The sequence below is a fragment of the Glycine max genome, chromosome 20, assembly GCF_000004515.6.
Source record: "Glycine max cultivar Williams 82 chromosome 20, Glycine_max_v4.0, whole genome shotgun sequence".
Lineage (NCBI taxonomy): Eukaryota > Viridiplantae > Streptophyta > Magnoliopsida > Fabales > Fabaceae > Glycine > Glycine max.
This window is the reverse complement of record NC_038256.2, coordinates 47,611,634-47,634,836: the sequence shown is the minus strand read 5'-3', so window position 1 is coordinate 47,634,836 and position 23,203 is coordinate 47,611,634. Positions and strand designations below refer to the sequence as shown.

General features: G+C 33.9%; 5 protein-coding genes across 8 annotated transcripts; 3 read left to right on the top strand and 2 right to left on the bottom strand.

The window, feature by feature from the left end:
• Positions 1-2,175: 2,175 nt before the first annotated feature.
• LOC100812906 (protein NRT1/ PTR FAMILY 7.1) lies at positions 2,176-5,303 on the bottom strand. Of its 2 annotated transcripts, XM_006606527.3 has the most exons (6): positions 5,253-5,303; positions 5,098-5,157; positions 4,571-4,679; positions 4,084-4,301; positions 3,447-4,003; positions 2,176-3,329 (listed from the first exon to the last, which is right to left on the bottom strand). In XM_006606527.3, exons 2-6 carry the CDS (start codon positions 5,143-5,145, stop codon positions 2,471-2,473), a joined length of 1,791 nt encoding a protein of 596 aa, XP_006606590.1. In that variant the 5' UTR covers positions 5,146-5,157; positions 5,253-5,303; the 3' UTR covers positions 2,176-2,470. The 2 variants fall into 2 exon arrangements, with proteins under 2 accessions (XP_006606590.1, XP_003555644.2); XM_003555596.5 differs by having other exon boundaries at positions 5,098-5,297.
• Positions 5,304-5,440: 137 nt separating this feature from the next.
• LOC102660503 (AP2/ERF and B3 domain-containing transcription factor At1g50680) lies at positions 5,441-9,062 on the top strand. The gene is made up of 3 exons (XM_026127434.1): positions 5,441-5,482; positions 7,633-7,674; positions 8,121-9,062. The coding sequence occupies exons 1-3, from the start codon at positions 5,441-5,443 to the stop codon at positions 9,060-9,062; spliced, it is 1,026 nt and encodes a 341-aa protein (XP_025983219.1).
• A 1,995-nt stretch (positions 9,063-11,057) lies between these two features.
• Positions 11,058-13,418, top strand: LOC100817716 (non-structural maintenance of chromosome element 4-like). Of its 2 annotated transcripts, NM_001255153.2 has the most exons (7): positions 11,081-11,348; positions 11,418-11,498; positions 11,593-11,815; positions 11,885-11,978; positions 12,099-12,315; positions 12,406-12,497; positions 12,892-13,418. In NM_001255153.2, the coding sequence occupies exons 1-7, from the start codon at positions 11,243-11,245 to the stop codon at positions 13,147-13,149; spliced, it is 1,071 nt and encodes a 356-aa protein (NP_001242082.2). In that variant the 5' UTR covers positions 11,081-11,242; the 3' UTR covers positions 13,150-13,418. The 2 variants fall into 2 exon arrangements, with proteins under 2 accessions (XP_040869005.1, NP_001242082.2); XM_041013071.1 differs by having other exon boundaries at positions 11,058-11,348; positions 12,099-12,497.
• A 3,756-nt stretch (positions 13,419-17,174) lies between these two features.
• Positions 17,175-18,971, top strand: LOC100812369 (uncharacterized protein RP471). The gene is made up of 2 exons (XM_006606526.3): positions 17,175-17,705; positions 18,494-18,971. The coding sequence occupies exons 1-2, from the start codon at positions 17,351-17,353 to the stop codon at positions 18,814-18,816; spliced, it is 678 nt and encodes a 225-aa protein (XP_006606589.1). The 5' UTR covers positions 17,175-17,350; the 3' UTR covers positions 18,817-18,971.
• A 45-nt stretch (positions 18,972-19,016) lies between these two features.
• Positions 19,017-23,153, bottom strand: LOC100811828 (protein EMSY-LIKE 3). 2 transcript variants are annotated; one of them, XM_014772848.3, is made up of 10 exons: positions 22,872-23,153; positions 21,790-21,950; positions 21,591-21,700; positions 21,246-21,483; positions 20,933-21,121; positions 20,789-20,857; positions 19,971-20,216; positions 19,786-19,854; positions 19,594-19,657; positions 19,017-19,336 (listed from the first exon to the last, which is right to left on the bottom strand). In XM_014772848.3, exons 1-10 carry the CDS (start codon positions 22,897-22,899, stop codon positions 19,164-19,166), a joined length of 1,347 nt encoding a protein of 448 aa, XP_014628334.1. In that variant the 5' UTR covers positions 22,900-23,153; the 3' UTR covers positions 19,017-19,163. The 2 variants fall into 2 exon arrangements, with proteins under 2 accessions (XP_014628334.1, XP_014628337.1); XM_014772851.3 differs by having other exon boundaries at positions 21,790-22,001; positions 22,872-23,151.
• Between the last annotated feature and the right edge of the window lie 50 nt (positions 23,154-23,203).

Sequence of the window (23,203 nt, the reverse complement as noted above, 5' to 3'; positions counted from 1 at the left end):
ATTTGCAATGTTGAATATGATGTGAGAACACGTAACCATGACAGCTTGCTGTGTCATCGGTGGAGGCAAACAATTCATGGGATCTTTAAGTAATGCTTGTAATCTTCATGTTCTTGCACATGTATTTGGCTATTTAAGTGAATGATTAGCTTGCATGCCATGGCGTTTGGCAGCAGCACAGCCAAGAGAAGATGATACATTCTTGCCTTATATATAGTTGCATTTGCATGATGCTTCATATAATATGAAATCTGTCCCAGTATCTAGAAAACAAGAAAAATAAATCTGTCCCATGTCTCCTTAGTTGGCTTTCAAATACGGTAAAATGCTAATTAGATGATACTTGTATAAATTTACCAAAAAAAAATGATGATCCTTGTATAAACCTTAATTATCAAATAATACAAAATATACTTAAAAAAATAGTAATAATGTAAACAGTCATCGGATAATATTTGGTAAAATGTGAAAACTGACTGGTGTTCTCGCTATATATATATGATGAATCCAACTTAGTGACTTTATACCCCAAAAGAATATTTCTATTTTGACTGATACAAAGAGAATATTTCTATTTTAATATTCTTGTGGCATGTGAGCTTCAACCAATTGGATTTGCAAAAGTGGATTAATATTGTGATTCATTAGATAATACTGAAATTTACTAATATAATGATCATTTGATAATTTTGAATACCCAACACTAGTATTGATCGGTGTGAACAACGGTATAGACGTGTAGGTCTTAACTTTTAGATCTGTGATAATTTCAGTTGTTTGTTTGTTCTATGACTTGCTGCGTTGAGAGCTTAGATTAAAAGTGTGATAAGGCAGGAGAAGAAGATTTGGCCTTTTCATATATTTTTTTAGGGAATTTGATGTGTAATAGTATTGATGATGATGACTTCAACAACTAAGTAGAAATTTCATTATATCCTAATTCTATATAATATTATAATTGTTTCATGGTTGTTTTTCTTACACGCAAGGCCTATATCACATGAATTTACTGACATATGTCTTTTTGGACAGAAAGACATCGGTATTTAATATTGTGGTTACATGTTAAAGTGTCTTTTCAATTTATGTTAAATTCTTTTGTGCTATGGTGGGGGATTCTTGCGAAATAGCTTTTGAATATAAGGTTGTGTGCACTTCACATGTTTGGTCTCTTGACAAACGAGATAAAGTAGATTAGGATTATGTTGAATGCATGGTTGATCATGTAATGTGAGGGGCAACTTCATGAACCATTGCTTGGCAACCTAAATGCTGGACAAACAAAATATGTGGATAGTTGGTGAAAGGAGAGTTGACAAAATGGACTAATTTGATTTAATATATTTTGAATTAGAATTTTATGATATCAATTTATTTTAGTGTGAGTTCCAGGTTTGATAGATGAGAAAAAAAGGTTGTGTGTCTTCAAATAAAAAATGTTATGTGTTGATGATTGAATAAAAAAGTTTTACATTGTTATCTAATAATAAATTATAATAAATTATTATTTAGATAAAAATTTTAATTTTTATAATAATTATTTTAATAACTATTCTCAAAATGTCTGAACAAAATCTCTCTTCCTTTTCTTTTTTTCTTTTTTTAAGAAAACAAAATCTCTCTTAACCATTCTCAATCCATATTCTTTTATCTCCATTCCTAAATTAAATTTTAGTATTTTTTTAAAATTTCCAATGATTAAAAATAAATTATATCATAATTTAAATTATTCACTATAAGTGTAAAATAGAATTTATATTAAAAATTATTTATTATAATTTTTAATCATTTAAAAAATAAATATCTATCATATGCAATGCACAGAATAAATTACCAGTTTTAATATAAAAGAAATTTTTAAAATAATTAATATAATTTAATTAAAATGCACTACTGGCAATGTAAATATTTTGTTTACATATCATGATAAATTTACCACCTTTTATAATAATTGTTTTAAATGTCAAGCTAAGGATGTTTCTAATTGACAATATAAATAAAGATTTTTACCCTTCCAATACATAAAAATTAACCTCTAATTAATAATTTTAATTATTTTTTTTACAGAATAATTTAAAAGTTAAAAAACTAAGTGCTAAATAGTACTGATAATTAAGTTACATACCAAAAAGAAAATAAGACATGAGAAGAGCATACATCAATTAACACATGCTATTCATAAATAATATATTTATTAATTGGAAATGTACACGATGAATTCTCTGGGAATGATTAAGCTAAGGTATAAATGGATAATTTAAGCACCAATTAACAAATCACTGGCTTACACATCCAATTCACTTTAAAAAAAAAATTAATGGCAAACAGAAGCCTAACACAGCAGTATATGGTGGCTAGAGAGAGAATGCAGTTCTTGTTGACTGAATACATTAATATTAATGCTTGGGGGGAGAAAATAAATACTCAACACACTTGCATTGTACAAGGTGAAAGGTGAAAGGTGAAACTCTTAAACCTTGTTATTTACATCCTCCTCCTTCTCTTGCCCTTGGTCTCCCATGTCACTATCTTCAATATTGATGCTCTTGTACCACTTGGCACAGAACAAGTATAGCACGAAGTCAAAGGCAGCTAGCCCCGCAAGGAGAAAGAAAAACCTATCCATGTGCCCTGTGTTCAAGTTCTCTGGAATCCAACCTTTACTCTGGCCTCTTGCTGTGATTATCATAACCATGTTCACAAGCATGCTGCTTACATAGTTACCAAGAGAAATTGAAGCCATGCAAAGTGAGCTCCCAAAGCTTTTTATGCCATCTGGGGCTTGCCCATTAAAGAACTCCAATTGACCAACATACATAAAAACTTCTGAAGCACCAACCAAAACATACTGTGGGATTTGCCAAAATATGCTCAAGGAACTTGTCTTCTGGCCATGACTAATACGTCTTAGCCTTGCAATCTCTGTGGCACCAGATGCAACCATTGCCAGCATACCAATAATTAGGCCAATTCCCATTCTTTGAAGCTCACTTAGTCCCTTTGGATTACCACTCAATCTTCCAGCTAGTGGAACGAGGATTTGGCGATAAATTCCAGTGCAGACAAGGACACTGCAGATGTCAAACGCAGACATACTGGCTGCTGGCAAATGAAAACTTCCTATATAGGAGTTCATGACATCCCCTTGCTCAACAAAAAGAGAAGCCATTTGTGTAAACACAACTGAGTAAATAATGGTGCATAGCCAAACTGGTAACATTCTTAACACACATTTGGCTTCCTCCACTTGAGTCACAGTGCAGAGCCTCCATGGATTCTTTGGACTATGCTCCTCAGTCTCTTTAATTGTTGCTGCCTTGTCCATGAATCTGCCCAATATAATAAACAAATCACAGATATAAAGTTTCAAATTTTCAATTATCAACTAGGTGTACTAATTCAATACAACCAAGTATAAAAAGAAAATTAGCAATCTCAATGCTTACTCAAAATCATCAGTGTGCCGAATCTTTCTACTGCCTTTTATAGCAGATTGTGGACCATCGACCTCATAAAGTTCTTCTGCCTTTGCAGGAGATACCTTCCATTTTCTGAAAACAGCACTGAATACCTGTGCAACCCTCATCACTGGGTTTCCACATGGCTTGACATACCTATATCTTGGAGTTCCCAATAAGAAAGCCAAGAAGGCTATGACAGCAGAGACCAACGATACCAAGAAACCCATTGTCCACATCCCTGTATCCTCATAGTAGACTAGTACAGTGTTGGAGAACAAAGAACCAACATTGAGGGCAAAGTAAAAGTAACAGAAGAAAGCCACTTTTGAACTCTTCTCTTTTGGATTTTTCTCATCATATTGGTCCGCACCAAATGTTGCTAAGGTGGGTTGGTGCCCCCCATAACCAAAAGCCACTAGATATATGGACAAGTAGAATATCTCGTCTCCAATTGATGAGGGTTTACAAGGAGTATGGCCATCACCACAACCAACTGGGTTGATCAAGAAACGCCAAGATGACAATGAGGACAGTGCTAAGCCCTATTAATTAAACAATTGAACTTGTTAGAAAAGGCAGAGAAGTTGAACAATAAAAAGACTAATGGTAAAGTAAAGTATACCAGAACGAAAACAAGCTGAAAGACTGTGCAGGTTAAGTATCGACCCCAGTATGAATCACTCAGAAATGCTCCGATCAATGAGAACATATAAACAGTTCCTATCCACTTGCTCACGTTATTAGCGGCATTCACATTGTCTTGACCAAGAACTCTGGTTAGGAACAGAACCAAGTTCACTCCAACTCCAAAGAAGGCTAGTGTAGCTAGTGCTTGATTCACTACATATATTGAGTCAAAACTTGATAAATTATGGGACCAGACAAACAAATGAAAGGAAAAAAAACACAAATAAATAGCTCAACGCATTTGTATTTGAATACATTATCAGTGTCATCCAATCACAGATGATAACATATGATGACTTTTATAATAATTAATTTAAAATGATTTTTTGGTTGATCAATAGTAACCATACATGAAAATTAAACTATTTATTTATTTTTTCTTGGAAATTGAAAAATGATCAATCGATCGTTTTGTTTAGTACCTAGCAAGAGGCTTGCAACTTTGGCTCCTCCTGTTTTCTTTTCACCCGCTCTGCTAGTTCTCTCCATGAGTACTGATTCTTCTCTGTTGCTGCTATCTCCTTCTATTAACTATTTATTTTCAAAGCAGATATCATACAAAAGTAAAATACAATTAATTTTCTAACCATGAAATGAATCTGTCTACGATATTATAGTGGATATACTTAGCATCAATGCATCATATATATAAATATAATTAGTTATTTTTCACCTGCCTATTACAAATTTTGAAGGAAAAAAGATGGAGGATAAATATAGTAGTAATAGTGGATCTATGTGGACTGTGTAATTCTAAATATTTGATATGATATTTGACACATTAGACCCCTTGTGAATTTAGATGTGTTAAATATTAAAGGAGCGCTGTTCAATTTACCTTTCTATAATGTTTGTGAAAGGTATATTACTCTTTCTAAGAGTAAGGCAGGTAACGTGCATGATGGTAGAAATTTATTTATGAATATTATTACTTTTGATATAGTAGTACCTTGTTTGCTGCAATATTGGGGGAGTTGGCAGAGAATGAAGTGGCCATTCTTGGTGGAATCTGAATCATGCAAAGCCACGTGAAATAAAAGTACTAAGGTAGCCAAGAAGAGAATGAAGTGAATAGTTGGATGGGAAATTAAGGAAAACACTTACAAAGCGATGGGAAGTTGAATGGATGAAAAGGCCAGGGTTGATCGTATAGTTGGATTATAGCATGCAATATATAGAGGGTGAGGGACGTGGGGAAGAAAGACACATGACAAGGGGGGATATCAAAGGAAGATTTATTATTGACGTAGCTTAGCCAAAAATACGGAGTGTGAGAGAGAAAGAAATCTTAAATGATTGGAGTTGAGAAAGTGACAATTTGTATGAGAATAGAGGTGAATACTGAAAAGGGAAGAAGGGCTTTAATGGACTGGTCACTTCAGTCATAAATAACTAACAGTGCATGTGGGGACTTGCCGCTTCTTTTTCCACTTATAACAATGAATCTGACGTATTCTAGTCCTTTTCAAGTTTTTATTTGATAGCCTCACTTCCATTTCACTTTGAATTATTTATGTGGTTCCGAATTCCTCAATTATATACATTCCATTTTTCATTCTTTTTTTGTATACTATTATGACATTGAGCCTAATGGGTTTCTTGTTTACTTTCATAGCATATGGAGCTTCTGTTAATCGTTCTTGACAGTTGATGAATAGCTTTTTCTATCAGTAATTGCTTGAATCATGCAATTAATACTGAATTCGACTTACCTAGAAATAGAATATACACAGTTCTGAATTGAATCGTGTTAAAAACGAAATCTCGTATTATCTTTGTTAACCTGTATAGTCATGTAAGTAACAGTTTTGTGGACTCATCACCTTCACCTACAATGCAAAATGTAAAGTTGACATCACTTTGCTTGGTTTGAACACATAAAATTGTGCAGAAAAATACAAGAAAACGAGTATGACAAATCAATAAAATCTGACGTAATTAGTATATAATTGAGTTTTTTTAAATATACTGTTTTAGAATTGGATTATGAACAGAGAAATATCAGTACTGCACACTAAAGTTATTAACAGGCATTCATATTCATATCGCTAAATACAACTAAATTTACACAGCCAAAGAGACAAGCGGAAATCTATAGAGAAATTCTAGCCACTAACCAGGTTGCCTAGAAATTCCTCTCGTTATGAAAAATAAATTAATTTAATATATATGAGATTAAGGTTGTCAAATTGAAAATTATAATTAAGTAGTAGAAGTTCCTATAAACTCGACTTGCACAGTGAGCTCATAAACTCACAAGAATTGATTTAGTTTTAAAATATTAAAAAAAACTTTAATATTAATCAAACATAAAGTAAAATCTATCACCAGTCATAATAGAGACACGTAGATATGCAAGGAATTTATGCCTAAACGCAAGGTTAATCATCATTCATCATTTCATCTCTCGATTCGCTCCCAAAACTAAGATTCGCTAATAATGTTGTTAAAATGTCCGAAGAATAGTGTTTGTCTAAAAATTATTCCATATCAAATCACAATAACTTGACCTTATTGTTTGTACTTTGTAGTACAAAGCTCTCTGTTTTCTATACTGCTCCCTCATAATGGGTTGACAACATTAAGTTCTTTTGATGTTGGGTTCACACTGAATGTTGGGCTCATTTGTATTGCTGCCATAGATTATAGAGAGAAGGAGGCCCATGATTTTCACAAACTCTCTTTTAATCTTCTCTACCCTTAACATTTTTTTTTTGAAATTTCTATTTTATCCCTCTCTTTACAACTCCCTCTCTGGGAATGGATACTTTCCATTTTTTTTTCTTCATTTCACAAGTTTTTGAGAAAACAAATGAAATGGAGATGATACACATTTAATAAAGAGTAATATTTATTTTCTCAAAAGCTTAATAATAATAAAAAATGAAAAAAATGGAGGGGATCTTTACTCTCCTTCCCCCCACTCTTTAGGAATCCCTTCACGCCTCACTCCCACTCCCTTCACTCTACCTCCTCAACTACTTCAAACAGTTTCTCATTTTTTTTCTTCTACATGTATTGTTCTTCTTTGTTTTCCATTGTCTTCTTTATGTGACTTTTTTCATCCTCATTGCTTCTTCTCCAGCAATGTTTGTTATTTATTTTATTTTTTGTTGCTTAAACGATGAAACTAGCTTCCGTTGTTTCAAAATACACAGCAAAAATCAATTTTCAAACTTCTTCCTTATACGAGTTAAACTATTCACAGGACATTTTTTTTATAACACTAGTATTATTATTATTTTTTTATATTTACCAATCACTTAAATAATTTTATCTTACATTTTTCTCAAGCTATACGCGTTTGTTGTGAAAATACTCTCTTTCTTACACATAGTGTTTCCTTAGAAATAAAATTTGCTAAGATATAGCTTACTATTTAAAAAAAAAGAATATCTTAACAAATTGTAACTAATTAACCAACGACACACACGGTTTGAACCAAAGACGAGGTCCGGTACAAAAAACAGTATAATTACATTAGGTTTTGGGTCTTTGGTATAGTTGGCAAATATCAGGAGTTCATGCTGAGCTATGGGGATAGCGTTACATTTGTCATTCTGGTGGTCTTTTTGATCGAAGAAAATCTTAGAGGAAAAATAAGATGTTGAGCTAAATAAATAATTAGTTTTCCTAAATTAAGCCAAGGCCACGTACTTGAGATTTGCTCCACCGTACGTTTGATTAATTTTTGTTTCAACTGGTTCCGTTTCCTAACTGCGTTGTTAATTGTTACTGCTACCAAATTTAGTTAATAGGATGGTTACCATTTTCGTACAACACAATTGCCAGATTTCATCCATAAAGCAATCAGCAAAGTGACAAATAATGTTGCTGTCTTCTGCTAGCTAGCTCTCCAATATAATCCTTCTAACATTGCACCTCTTCCAATAGTTGCGTTGTCTTCTCCAATATTCAAAGATATTTTAATCTCTCCTCTAAGAGGGATCGGAGATGATTCAAACATACAAGGAAAGTTCAGATTGTAGCGAAATCAAATTTGCATTCGACGCAGTAGTAAAACGCGCGAGGCATGAAGAGAATAATGCAGCAGCACAGAAGTTCAAAGGCGTTGTGTCTCAACAAAATGGGAACTGGGGTGCACAGATATATGCACACCAGCAGAGAATCTGGTTGGGGACCTTCAAATCTGAAAGAGAGGCTGCAATGGCTTATGACAGCGCCAGCATAAAACTTAGAAGCGGAGAGTGCCACAGAAACTTTCCATGGAACGACCAAACAGTTCAAGAGCCTCAGTTCCAAAGCCATTACAGCGCAGAAACAGTGCTAAACATGATTAGAGATGGCACCTATCCATCAAAATTTGCTACATTTCTCAAAACTCGTCAAACCCAAAAAGGCGTTGCGAAACACATAGGTCTGAAGGGTGATGACGAGGAACAGTTTTGTTGCACCCAACTTTTTCAGAAGGAATTAACACCAAGTGATGTGGGCAAGCTCAACAGGCTTGTCATCCCAAAGAAGCATGCAGTTAGCTATTTTCCTTACGTTGGTGGCAGTGCTGATGAGAGTGGTAGTGTTGACGTGGAGGCTGTGTTTTATGACAAACTCATGCGATTGTGGAAGTTCCGATACTGCTATTGGAAGAGCAGCCAAAGTTACGTGTTCACCAGAGGCTGGAATCGGTTTGTGAAGGATAAGAAGTTGAAGGCTAAAGATGTCATTGCGTTTTTTACGTGGGGAAAAAGTGGAGGAGAGGGAGAAGCTTTTGCATTGATCGATGTAATTTATAATAATAATGCAGAAGAAGACAGCAAGGGAGACACCAAACAAGTTTTGGGAAACCAATTACAATTAGCTGGCAGTGAAGAAGGTGAAGATGAAGATGCAAACATTGGAAAGGATTTCAATGCACAAAAGGGTCTGAGGCTCTTTGGTGTGTGTATCACCTAATGAAATATATATGTGCTTTTACTTTTCTTCAAACCTCTACTCCAGCTCTAGGAAATTAATTTCGAGAATATTTCTACCTTGTTAGATATATATATATGTACCACTTTTACACAATATTGTACACTACAAGCTTCATATCTTAGTAATTCGTGGAATGCTACTTCTGAATACCAATTGGTATGCATGGCAATATTTCCTTGCCCCATAAATTAAATTTCAGGATAATAAGTAAATAGTTTCATTTTGTCTTTTTTAACAAAACTCACTTGACAAAATAGGAAGTTCACCTATCGGATCTACTTATCATTTTTATGTATTCAACTAATATATTAACCTAGTAATCCACATAATTATCCATACATTGTGGTGGATTTAAGGTGAGTCTATCAATATATTTTTTTAAAACATTTTCATTCTCCAAATTTCAAGTTTTCTTTTTTGGTATACAATGGTTATTAGAAACCTTAGATCTTGTGTATACTCTCTAATTAAGGGGTTTGATAGAGGATAAATTTTTAGTTTTCCAAAAATTATAAGTTGGGAACCTTAATTTTTCATATTTGGTATTAATTTTAAAAAATAACATTCATGAAAAAAAAATTAATCAGTTTTCCACGGAAATTTTTCTCATGAGAGAATAATCTTACTTTCTTGAATAATTTTTCTCTTATTATAGTAAAAATATTATCTTACTCTTTATTAAATTATTTAATGAAATAAAAATATTATGTAACTCTTTAATTTTAAAAAAATTATTTAAAGATTCTAATGATCAATTAAATAAATTTTATTTATTTTAAAAAAACATGATTCATGATTTACAGAATCATAATTCTCAAGACATCAAAAAAATTCTCATTTACCAAATACCCCCTAAATCCTTCACTACTAAATAAATCTTAGTGAATTTTCTAATTTTAAAGTTTGCTAAAGCCGAAACTCATTTTTAATTTGTCACTTGTAACAAACAAACAAAAAACTCAATTTCTAATATTTCTTAAGCTCTTTATTCAGATATGGCATGGATTGAGTACATGTTGGACTCTCCCTTCCCATTATTGTTGGGCTCTACCGAGATGGAAAAAATTCGTAGGAAAACCCACCAAACTTTTAAAAAATAAATTAATTTACTTATATATTTTAAATAAATCATATATGAAGATATTATTTGTATTTTAATTCAAATAATATATAAAAGTTAATAGATAACAAAGAACTTAAAAATAAAAAATACTAAATTGTAGTTTTGGTTAAATATGTAGTTTTTAGTTTGTTATTTAATTGTTATTGTTTTTTAAATTATTTAACTATTAAAATAATTAATTTATATTTATAATAATTCTAATATATATATATATATTACGCAACAAGGGAGTTCAGGAGCGGAGTGGGGTCACATTGGCAAACCAAACTCAAAAAACATATTTTTTTTTTCCACTTCCTCTTACCTAATGAAAATATGTTTTTTTTTTGTTAACTTTTTTTAAAAAATTGTTATTAATTGTAAAAAGTAATCCTTTTAATTATTCTTAAATTAATTATTATACAGATCATTTTAATGATGAAATACATTATCTTTTTTTTAATAGTAATAAAATTAATCGTGACATAATTCTCTTTTTAATTTAAATTTGAATTATTAATAACACTAGTTGCTCTTTTATTTCTAATATAAAAAGGTAAATTGTTTCTTTTATTATTTTAATTTCAATTTTAAAAATATATATTTAAATAAAATACATAACAAAATCATATTTTTATCATGCAGTTAATCAACAAAAATGTATTTCTATTGAAATGTAAGAGACTTAAAAAAAAATTATACAACAAAAATATCATTCTATTGATAAAACATGCAATAAAAAATTGTTTTGTTGTATAATTTTTTAGATTCTCTTGCACTAGAAAACATGAAGATGATTATGTTGTGTGTTTTGATAAAAATGATATTTTGAAAATAACAAAATTTGTAAATAGCAAAAGTGAAAGTCTGCGTAGATCGATAAGGTGGGCGAAATAAGAAAGACAGGAAGAAAACAAAAAGAATAGAGCAGCATTTTTGCCGACTCTGATAAAAATTCAAATCCTATAAGCTAAAAGGATCGATGATGAATTTAAAACCCCTTTCCTTTCCTGTTCCCATTCCCTCCCAAACAAATTAGGGTTTGGGTTTTGCCAACATGAGTGGTTCTCGCAGATGCAATGGCGATTGCCATGGCGATCAGAACCCAGCTACTCGCAGGGTCATACGCTCCCAGTTCCTCCAACTCAAGAATTTCATCAATGGTAACACCCTTCTCTTTACTACATTTAATTTTCTCTGTTTTTCCCTAACCAGCTAACTAATCATAACAGAGAAAAGAGATGATTTGATGAACACGGAGTCCGACAAGTTCGACACCATCTTGGATGAGTTCGACAAGTTACACGTCCAAGGTAGGTATTGTGGCACTGTTATTCTTCCTGTTCTTGTTCTAATATCAATTAATACATCCACACGACAACGCCATCTGATTGATGGAATTTACAGTTGAGAAGCCGAGGGAGCAAGTTGCAGATGCGGAGGCACTGCTGGATCTCACACGCACTCTAGTGGGATCTGTTAAGTCGTTGACGAATGAGGGCGTCACACCTTCTCAATTTGTTTCATCTTTGCTCATACGCTACGCCCACGCCCAACACTCAATTGATTGGCACCAACTTGGCCTTGCCGCCTCCCCAATCTTCCTCTCCTTTCATGGCTCTTCTACCATGTCAGTTCCTTTCCTCCTTTCGCAACTCTATAATTCTTCCTTTCTCTTATCATTTTGCTTCTTTTATAGGCTTGGTCCCATGGACAACCAGTTTAAGCAACGCAAAACTGGAGTGCCCAGAAACTGCAATCCTCGCCAAATTGCAACTACTAGACCTCTACAGGTCACTCCCCTTTGACTATAGGACAAAAGGACCCTTTAAGTTCATAATGTGCATGAAAATAAAATGTTGCACACATTGGTTGTTTGTGTGTATTTATGCCTTGTTGTTTGTTTCAAGCAGGTTGATGAGGCTGTTACTGAGGAAAATACTGATACCGACAAAAACATGGCCACTATGTTTCACATCTTAAGGAGGACAAAGCGTGTCCCACTTGAAAACTTAATTTTGAACAGGGAGTCTTTTGCTCAGACTGTGGAAAACTTGTTTGCCCTATCATTCCTAGTGAAAGATGGACGTGCTGAGATCAGTCTTGATGAAAATCGTTTGCACTATGTTTGTAAGATGTGTTTCCACCTCAATCAACTGAATACTTGTTTCCTATTTCTTTTTTGCACCTTGGGTACTTATGCTGTCTCTTCTTTTTCAGCACCTAAAAATGCTCCAGCTGCCAACTTAGTATCATCAAAAGAAGTTTCTTATACTCATTTTGTATTCAGATATGATTACCAAGATTGGAAGGTATGAACAGTGGAATTCAAGGAGTATATTGGGAATTTAATACAATGATATTTTTTTAGGGGATGCTTTCATTTTAGTGTTACAGCATTATTGTTGCTTAAAAAGGGAAAACCAGATAATAATGTCTTGAGTGTTCTTTTACCCTGACAGTTTGAGTGTTTATCATATAGTACTTTGTTCAACCAATAGCCTTCAGAGAAGAAGAGAAATGAAAAACAAAATGATTGTTCCAAAGTTTTGGTTTTTGCTGCTATTAACCATCCCTTTTCATTGTTGATTTTATGAAGTGTTGAATTATGTCATGTATGCAAATAATACTACGGTTCAAATGCATTTTTCATTTAAAGGCCTGGGCATGAAATTATGAGTATAACTCTGTCAACATTGTTTACAGTTAATGAAAGATGTGGTGCCTGATGGAAAAGAATTAATGCCACGCCGGACTCAATGTTGCACTGTAGTTGCCTCCCAGGAAGGTATGAGTGATGACAATTTCCAACCTGCTTTGGCTGTAACACCCATCAGGAAGCTATCACGGAACCGAGGTCGGGTTGTGCAGGAGGAAGGTGTTGTAGAAGAATCTCCTGAATGCAATGAGGAAAATGCTTCCAGAGCAGGGGCAATTCGTAGGTGTAAGCGTAAGCTTCATTAAGAAATGGCATGTTAGGCTGGAACAATTTACATGATTATGTTTTGTTCAGCATACCAAGCTGACCTTTTTGTGATGTATATAGGATGTAAATACTTGTAGATCCATGGTAGCATGCCTTTTGAAGGCTAGATGTATTGTTATCTCCTGTTTCTGTCTTTTTTGCGTTTGCAACTTATCAGAAGATTTGTTGATTACTTTTTTAGTGTATGTTGTTATGTTAGTGAAATGGGTAACAAAATAGATCCAGCTGTTGGTGATTGGGTTTCAAATATGAATTTTTCTTGCTATAGTTTGAAAAGGCACTAAAACATTTCAATCAGGAAGTGGTTCACTGACACTCACGTTGGTGGTGTGGGGTGAGGGCAGAATTTATGTTTGTCTGTCAAGGATTTTACTGGTATTAATACTTTGATGGCTGTGCTGTGTTGGTTTGTGTAGGTAAAATACCCAGTCCTTACTTAGTATTAGTACTTTGTCAGTTTGTCTATTCTCACTTAATCTGGCACGATTAAGGTCAAAAGATTAGTGACCTGAAAAGCACCTGGAAGGCTAGATCATATATCAGCAGAAACAGCAAACACTGCTACAGTATCTGACATTTTTTGGTATATCGTTTAGCACCCAAGCTTATTTTTGGTATGTAGAAAGGATATCTTGAGGTGAAAGTCAATATTTTTTAAGACTTGAGCTAGACACGGTGAAGGAGCCTACTTGGAATGCATGAAAGAAACGTGTAGTCTGTGCATCATCACATACACTTAATAACATCTAATCAGATATAACTAGTATTTGCAAACAAGTCTTTCAAGGCGGTAAATCATTTGTACATTATTCTTTTTGTTAACTTTTGGCAAACGCTTTCATGCCTCAATAATTTTATTCAGGTTAAATTTCTCATTTAGTCCTTATAGTTTTATGATTCTTACCTTTTTAGTCTTTATAGTTTGAAAGTAGTTTTTTTAATCTCTATAGTTTATATTTTAATTTTTTTTTAATTTCTGTAGTTTAAAAGTGTTTTTTTTAATCTTTATAGTTTGTATTTTAATTTTTTTTTAGTTCCTATAATTTAAAAATTATAGGAATTAAAAAAGTAAGAATCATGAAACTATAAGGACTAAAAAGATCACTTTTAAAATTACAGGAGAATTAAAATATAAATTATAAGAATTAAAAAGACTATTTTCAAATTATAAGAACTAAAAAAAGTAAGAATTATAAAATTATAGGGACCAAATGAGTAATTTAATATTTTATTCATTTGCAACATCAGCTCCTTTGTAAGGCACTAGTATGACTTTTAAAGGAATGGCTTTTCTTAATGTTATTCCCATTTCCTCTGTGGTGTCCATCTCCTCTGGTTTTCGCCATCTGGCAAGACCCAATCAAAGGAGCACAAGAGTGAGCCTATTGGCGGGGGAAGCACACGAGAGGCAAGTGGCATTGCTGGGCACATTCTTCGACCCGAACCAAAGGAAATGAAGGACCCTTGGGGAATATTGTAGCCAAGCATGTTGCAAGAGTACATGGCCATATGAGGAAGAGGCGGGTGAAGTCTCAGTGTCTCCTTGATGACTGCTTGGAGGTAGGAAAGGTTTTCTATGTCCTTTTCGTCCATATTCCTATCTGGCCCTATTTTACTCCTTATTTCCATTTGCACTTTCTTTAGCGCTTTTGGATTGTGCAGAAGTTCTGCCATTGCCCGTTCAAGTGTGCTTGTTGTCGTGTGAATTATTGACCCAAGCCTTTGTATATCAAATCAACACCTTTTTTTTTATAAGGAAAAATCAAAAAGAGAAGAAGCCCCCATTGTTTAATTATTTTCCCTACACGCATTATTGATTCGCTATTATTGTCGATCTCTCCATTCCTTTTTATCTGTTTTTAACGTATAAACTAATAAATTTTCTTGATTCAAATAAATAATTATGTACGTAAAAAAATAATAAAAAGCAATTATGGAGTTTTCTATTTTATCCTTTTTCATTTCTATGCCACAATAAATATATAAGTATAAATTAATTAAAGATTGGGTGAAAATAAAAGTAAAGTTGACAAAAGAATAATTAATATAATTAATGTTATCGTAAATTTTAAAAATAACAGTTAAATAGAAACTTTTTAAAAAAATTAACAATTAAAAAGAAATTGGGGAAATACAATTCAAGAATGCAGGGACCGGACACACGGACTAGCTTATATAATAGTCTAATAGTTTTTTTGTTGTAAAAATAAAATTTAGATTAGCAGAAGACTCAGTCTTGCAAGGTGAGAAAAGATTATGCAACCCCAGTGAAAAATTATAAAGAAATTTACATGTATGTATTAATAAGAAAAATCTTGTACCAATAATATCAAACATAGTTGGTAAATGATTGTGTTTTTTAAATATGCTTATATAAGTTCAATTTCTTGGTCATGCATATGGAGAAAACTTTGTTGGAAGACTTAAAATTACTTTAACAATATCTACATTTTGAGGATTAATCTTATGACTTTGGATCATGAGAATATCTTACTTCTAGAAGAAAAAAATATTGTAATTGAACTTAAGTAACAATTAATATATACTAAAAACTCAACCAAACATATCAACCCCTGTTGGCTAACTAATGAAACATTTATTTGGATTAAATAGCATGGGTTAGGAACAACCCCATTGAATTATTTGGTCCTACTCCTTATCAATGGAATCAAAGATACTTCCAACAAGAAAGATATGAAAGAGTTGGTGCTGGACTAACCGAAAATCAAAGTTTATCAGAAGTTTAATTTAAAATTCTCAAAAAAATAGTTTTTTATGATTACATCGGAAATAATCTAGCAAAAGGGGGGTTATTTAGATCCCTAATTATAAGAAATAGTTGACTAATTTACATTTATTCAGAAAGTCAAATAATTTAGTTATTAATATTATGTTTGTCTATAATTATAATAATTTTTCAAAATATATCTTTAACTTTATTGAAAATCTATTCATCTTCTTCAATCTCCATGGGAGAGAGAAAGAGACAATTCATTTATTTATTCAAAAATTAATGGCCAAATAACCTATTTGGTCCCTTATTTTATTTTATTTTTTGTTCAGTTTAAATTGATTCAAAATGATCTTTTCATCCATCCAAAATTAACGCCGTTAATGAAATAAAGGTATTAGCAACTAAAAATCGTCACAAAATATTTTTTTTCATCTTCCCCCCTTCTCTTCTTCTTTCTTCTCCTTCCATCTTTCTCTCTCTTTAGGCCTCAAGCTGCAAAACCTCATCCTTGATGACACCGACAACCTCAATTTTATATAATGGAAAATGCAACATTTGATCTTACATCTTGATTGGATATGAGTTCTTACATCTTGATCTCCAAGTCGAAAACACAACAAGGCTTGAGAACAACAATTCGAGACAAAGATTCAAATGCGCAAAATATCCCAAATCTATATGAATGTTGCGGATCTAGAAAAAATAAAATGAAAGTCCTAAATCTCATAATAGAAAACCTTGATATTTGTAGTGGAGGTTATCGAGGGTGTGGGAGGTCTAGTTGGGGACAAATTTTCAACATGCTTGAAATGGTGTTGGTGTGGTAGTAGAGTTGTGATGACTCTGACAATATTAAGAAGAGGGAAATAGAAGGAGGTAGTGATGGTAAGGAAGGAGTCAGACGCATGACACATTAGAAAAGATTGTGGAAACAATGGAGGTAAAGGTAAAGGAGGTTGATGAACAATGAAAGGAAGAGGGAGCAAAGGGAGGTTGGAAGAGAAAGAGGAGGAAGGAGAAAAGAGAATAAGAGAAGGGGGAAGATGAAAAATAAAACTTATATTTTGTGATGATTTTTAGTCGTCAATATCTTTATTTTATGGTGTTAAATTTGAATAAAATGATCATTTTGAATAATTTAAAAAAAATAAAAGACTAAACTGAAAAAAATAAGATAAAAAACTAAATAAGTTATTTGAAAAAAAAATTAATGAAATGAAACTTTCTAATTATTAATAAGGGAAAAAATGATCGACTATTTCTTAATTTAGTTAAAGAAATGGGTTTTGAGCATAAATATTGGTTTTGCTGTTTTGGGAGAAGTGTGATGAGTGGCCCAAGCCAGCCCATCTTCCAACGAACCAACAACCAAATTGTTTCCCCTGCACACTTGGCACAAAGTGATTAATAAGACTGATTGATTCATTGCTGTGGTTGTGGGTGTGATGTCAGAGAACTACACACTGGAATCGTTCACCGTCGAAGGCAGCGACGGAGTGAAGCTCCGTACAAGGGTGTTCAAGCCAGATGCTGGAACAGAAGCGGATGGGAAGTTGGGGATCGTTCTGGTGCACCCGTATTCTATTTTGGGTGGCTGCCAGGGTCTCCTCAAAGGAATCGCTTCTGGCTTGGCTCTCAATGGTTACACCGCTGTCACCTTTGACATGAGAGGCGTTGGCAAGTCCACCGGCAGGGCTTCTCTCACCGGCTTCTCCGAAGTTAAGGATGTCGTTGCTGTCTGCAACTGGCTTTCCAACACTTTCTCTCTTCCCAGGATTTTGTTGCTTGGTTCTTCCGCTGGTATCCTTCACTCTCAGATCTATCACTTTTCTTGTCTCAATCTTTTTACTGTTTAACATCATCCCATCCGCTTTTTTTACCTACAAATCTCTCAAGTATCATTAAATTACTAGAGTATTCTTTTAAATTTTGTCTGTGAAAAAAGGTCTTTTTTTTTTTATTTATTTCTAACAAAAATTGTCTCTCTTTTTTAATAATCTTTGAACTGGCCTTATTGTTTCAGTATATCAAATGTCTGAATTGCTTGATTAGCTCCTGGCCGCCATGGTTCATAAACAAATTTTGAGCTTTCTGTCTCCCTGATTACATTTTGGTTATTCCGGCCAGCCTTATGTCAAATTTAAAGGATGCCTTAGTTACTAGTTGCATTGCTGATAAGTTTAGTTTGAGAGTTTTAATCTTAATGCCTTCCAAGTTTGAAAGTTGTTTCATGTTTGGATAAACACTCCATGTGAATTAAAAATTGCAATGACAGCTCTATCTACTGTCAGGTTTTAACCTTGTAGGAGTTGAAAGGAAGTATATATCTTTTGTTCTTGGATTCGATATAGACTGATTTGCAGATCAACTTGTTTCCCATTTTGAGTGTTGAAATGATATCCAACTAATTATGCAGGCTTGAGTTTACATGGACTTGTGGTGTTAATCCACATGCTTCTTGTCTGTGATAGTTTCCCCCAGTTCATTCACGAGCTGCTTTAGGAGATGTAGTAATTCGCACCATGTGTTGCATCAATGTTCAAGCCTGAAAGAGTTGTCATATATTTGAGTTATTTCTTTTATTACAGGTGCACCTATAGCAGGGTCTGCCGTTGATCAGATTGAACAAGTCATTGGTTATGTAAGCATAGGTTATCCATTTGGAATGACTGCCTCAATCCTTTTTGGACGACACCACAAAGCCATCCTACAGTCACCAAAACCAAAACTCTTCATTATGGGAACACAAGATGGATTCACCAGTGTAAAGCAGCTGAGGAACAAGCTTAATTCTGCAGCAGGACGTGTAGAAACACATTTAATCGATGGGGTAGGCCACTTCCAGATGGAAGGGCCTGGTTATGATGCTGAGATGGTGGATCTCATCATCAAGTTTATTGCATCACTATGAAGACAAATAACTGATTGTGCTGAGTGTGATTTGACTCTACTATTGGGAATTGGGATTAGTTTGTGTACAAAATCTTGTTGAATCTGCGATTGCAATGTTTATTTGTGCCCCCTACGCCTATGCCACCTTCTAAAATGAAAGAAATCAGTTACCCACATAGTAAGCATTTCTGCTGATTGGATAATGAGAGAGAAGGGGAATTACAAGCATAAGAACCATGTTTTTAGTAATTTATAATTTACAAGTAACATATCGGTTGTCTCTCTAGATTGAAGCTACCCGCTGCACAACTTAATAGATACAAAAAGAAACTACAATTATACAATAATAATAGCATATTACATTAGTCATGCGTTGTTGCCAACTTCATGCGGATACTCAGATGGAGCACTAGTTTCTCTTTGTAATTTATCACCATTTGAACCATCTGGTACTCCAACACCACCCGAATTATACTGTTGTTTCTTCCAGCGTTTTTCCTGATCCATTGACAGCCCTTGCGAAAACGGAGGTTCTCCATCTGGCTTAAAGCAAGAGAGTGCAAGGAACATAAAGGATGAAAGAGTCTTGTAATCAATAATCTAAAATATCAAGGAAGTTATATCCTAGCCAAAGAACAAAGAAAAGAACGTCCACAAACGTCCATGCTTTATTCACAGCGTTGCATTTCATAAAAAAGTTCATAGCAATATCCAAAAATTAAGATACAATACAACAGAATTTGGTGAAATTTCAATTAATTATACACGAACAATTTTCTAGTTACTTAGTTATTACCACTTTCACCCTCAGACACATCTCCGAGCCTGGCAATTGCATTGACAAGAGCCTGTTCATGTTCCTGCATTTCAAAGGGAGAGCCATCATTATGTTATTTTATTTTTTTGATATAGAGAGCCATCATTATTGTTGAAATTAAAGATTTCTCATAACATAAAGCTGTATACTAAGAAAATGATTGATACTCACTTTTAGCATTTTCTTTGCTTTCTCAATTTCCATGGGATCAGGATGGCTTGCAGTAAAAACCTTTTCAACCTGTTTTGGTTCCATTCCATTAGGTAATATGAAGGAGCCAAATATTTGTATCATACAGAGAAGTAGCCAAATCTAACTGACACAAATTTGGAAATTTCTGTTCCCGATGCTTATACCTCCTTGATAAGGGTATCTGTATGGAGTATCTCAATATCATTTGTAGCCTTCTTCCTGCCCCCTTTTTGTGACAAAGTGAAATCTTTCTTAGGCTGCACCTTCATCATTCCCCTACCTCTTCCAGCACCAGTAACTGCACCACCGTGAGGCATAGACTTCTTCAATCCTCTACCTGGACCGGGCTGGCATCCTTTATGGGATATTCCAGGATCTTCACCCTCCCAAAGAATATCTTCTGGAGATATCTACCATATCGAATAGATAGTAACTAGGATTTCATCACTGATCGAGTTGATTGTTAGCAGCAACAACACAAACTCTTGAGTCTAATTGATAAAGAATAATGAATGTGAAAGTGAAGAGACACTAAGCATGTAACTATGTATCTTTGAAGTATAGGTGTGGACTGATTTTAAAAAGAATCATCCCACATATGCTTGAAATTTCATTGTTTGCATTAATTATAGATACACGGAAAAGAAATCACCAAAGCAAATGTTGATCCAAGATAGCAAAAGGACATTGACTATATGCCAATCCCTTCAGCCACAAAAACATACTAGATTTTAGTTTTAGGCAGAAAATTGTTCATTTCATTAAAATCATGAGATACTTCATACCCATTTCAAGGTATGGGATTCAAAGTAAGAGACACAAGGTCACCATGGGAAATGTAAGATATGTGAAAACAAAAGGTTCTGGCTATGCTTGTCAGGAGGAAAATATTGCTTAAAAAGAAAAGAAAAGAAAGAACCAAGCTAAAACTAGATTGTATGTGAATGATAGACGGAAGAATATTAATATTGTAAAATTTTACCTCTTTAAGATTAACCCACTCCCATGTTTCATTTGCTGAATTCATATCATAAACCAAAGCATGTAGTCCCTACAAAATATGTAAATAGAAATATTAAAGGAGTCCATGTATTCCTCAGTTTCTAATAGTATACTATAAACACACCTCAGCAGCATTATAATCCGTTATAACAGCTTCATAGAAGTGGTTGTCTTCAGGCCACCTTGTCCAAACTTTCCTTCCAATCCAGGGATCATAAGAAGCTGCTTCAGCAGGTCCTTTTGTTGCAAAGGCACCTGAAGAACCCCCCTGATTAGTGACCTGGCTTTGGCTTGTAAGTCCTGTAGAAGGGAACTGTATGGACATCATTGAGGATGCACAAACAATGGGGTTTTTTTTTAGAACGGGATAGAATGACCATAGAGGAAGTGTAACTCAGTATTTTGTTTTCTTGATATTCCAAAACAAAAAGGCTTACTGATTTTTGCTTTTTGGTCTTAGTTCCTGATGGAGGTCCATGCTTCAATGCGGATGATGATGGTTGCATAGATGGATGAACCGCAGGAGATGGTGCACCCAAGGATAATGAAGCCACAGATTGTGATTTCTTTTGTTTCTTACGAGATGCCAAAATGGTAGGGCTGGTATTGTGATCATGAACTTGTTGAGCAGTATTTACTGCTCCAGATTGGAGCCCATTTCCCTTTCTCCACTCCCTAACAGCACAATTGGTTACACCCCACATTAAAATGCAGAACAAACCACAGTTTGCTCAACGCTATATAGAAACTGCTCAGTAGAATATGATAAAATATAATATGACCTTATGTTGTGGATGATGTCATCAGCATTGACTCTTGATAGAAGTTCTCTGTGTTCTTCATCTGATACTCTTAGCTCCTTCCTAAGCTCTGTAATTAAACTTTCTTTTTCCTAAAGTACATAGGAACAAAAGAACTCATTGGCAATCCTATCCGACATACTTAATAGAAAGACAAACCAATGAATTGAGGCAAAGGTACCCAAGTGATTGCATCAGATTGAGCTTTAAAAGCCCGCAGGACAGAGGTGTATGCTTCTTGCTCAATGTTATGGATTTGTGTTTCCATGTCGTTCTGCATCCGAGGATATGGACCAAGGCCTACAATTGCAGATCTTCCGTTTCCAGTTCCAGTGGCATGATCTGGTCATTGAAATCTATTTAGACATTGATGGGAAGGAGGAAGACCATCATCTGTTCCTGTGGTTATTTCAGATTATGGAAATTAATTGCAATCAACCTTTTGAAATGTTCACTCATATCATTTCCACATCTGAAATGGTCTGTACTCAACATTGTGCACAACAATTATGCCTACGTGATAGATATCTTGTGTTGGATAATGATGATAATAACTTATTATTGTTATTAGAAAGGAACAACATAGATATTTTGTACAAAAAAAATTGCTGCCTTGATTGCTTTGTGTGAATTTGGTATCGGGGAGCTGGTAGTGGTACTTATTTTGATTATTTATGGTATTCCCCCTGCTTCAAATGCTTGAGAAAAAAACAAACTTGACAATATGCTCATTTCAGTTATGAATCATACATGATACATTTCCACTTTTTGGTAATATATTCTGTTCTTTTTATTCTGATTATCAAACAATTCCTAACTTGAAGTTAACTTAGCAATTTGATAAAGAAGACCAAAATCCTAATTCCGAAATTAGGGTCCAAACTCATTCTAGTCATTATCTATTCAAACACCTTCTCCAACATACAAAGCAGCTACAATTATTCTGAATATTGAGTCAACATCTCACATGCAAAGTTCACAAAGTTGCAGTTTCAGGCAACAAAGTTTCAACTTAAAACAATAACAGCAGCAGCCAAACGTTTTCTTCAGGAATAAGAATAGCAAAAGTGCTATTTCATTAAAAAAATTGACTCTAGCTCAATTAATGTAAAAGATGAAATAAACAGAATAAAGTAAAAACACAAACATTCCATCATAAACAAAAACACAGCCCAGAAAGGCTAGTTAGAAAAGACACACGACAACCCACACACTCTACAGAAAAAGAAAAGAAAAAAATTTCAAATTTTTGAAATGACCCACCACTGCTATCGCAGAGATCAAATTCCATTGCGGTCCCCAAGCGTCAAAATCACAAAACCAACCAATTAACTTGTTCAAGCACGCTCTGCTGCTAACGATTGAAAAACAAACAATCGGGAACAACACGCAGCCTAATTCAGACGCAAAAGCTGAATTCCGAGCATAGAAGCCAATGAAACGCGATCAATGTCTTCCTTGCAGATTTGCCTAGCGATGTGAAGGGATGATGCTCACAATTTTTCAAAATATTTGGGGCTATTTTTTATTTTACTATCATTTTAATATAGGAGCAAAATTCACCAGCTAATAATTATTTTCTACAGATAATAATG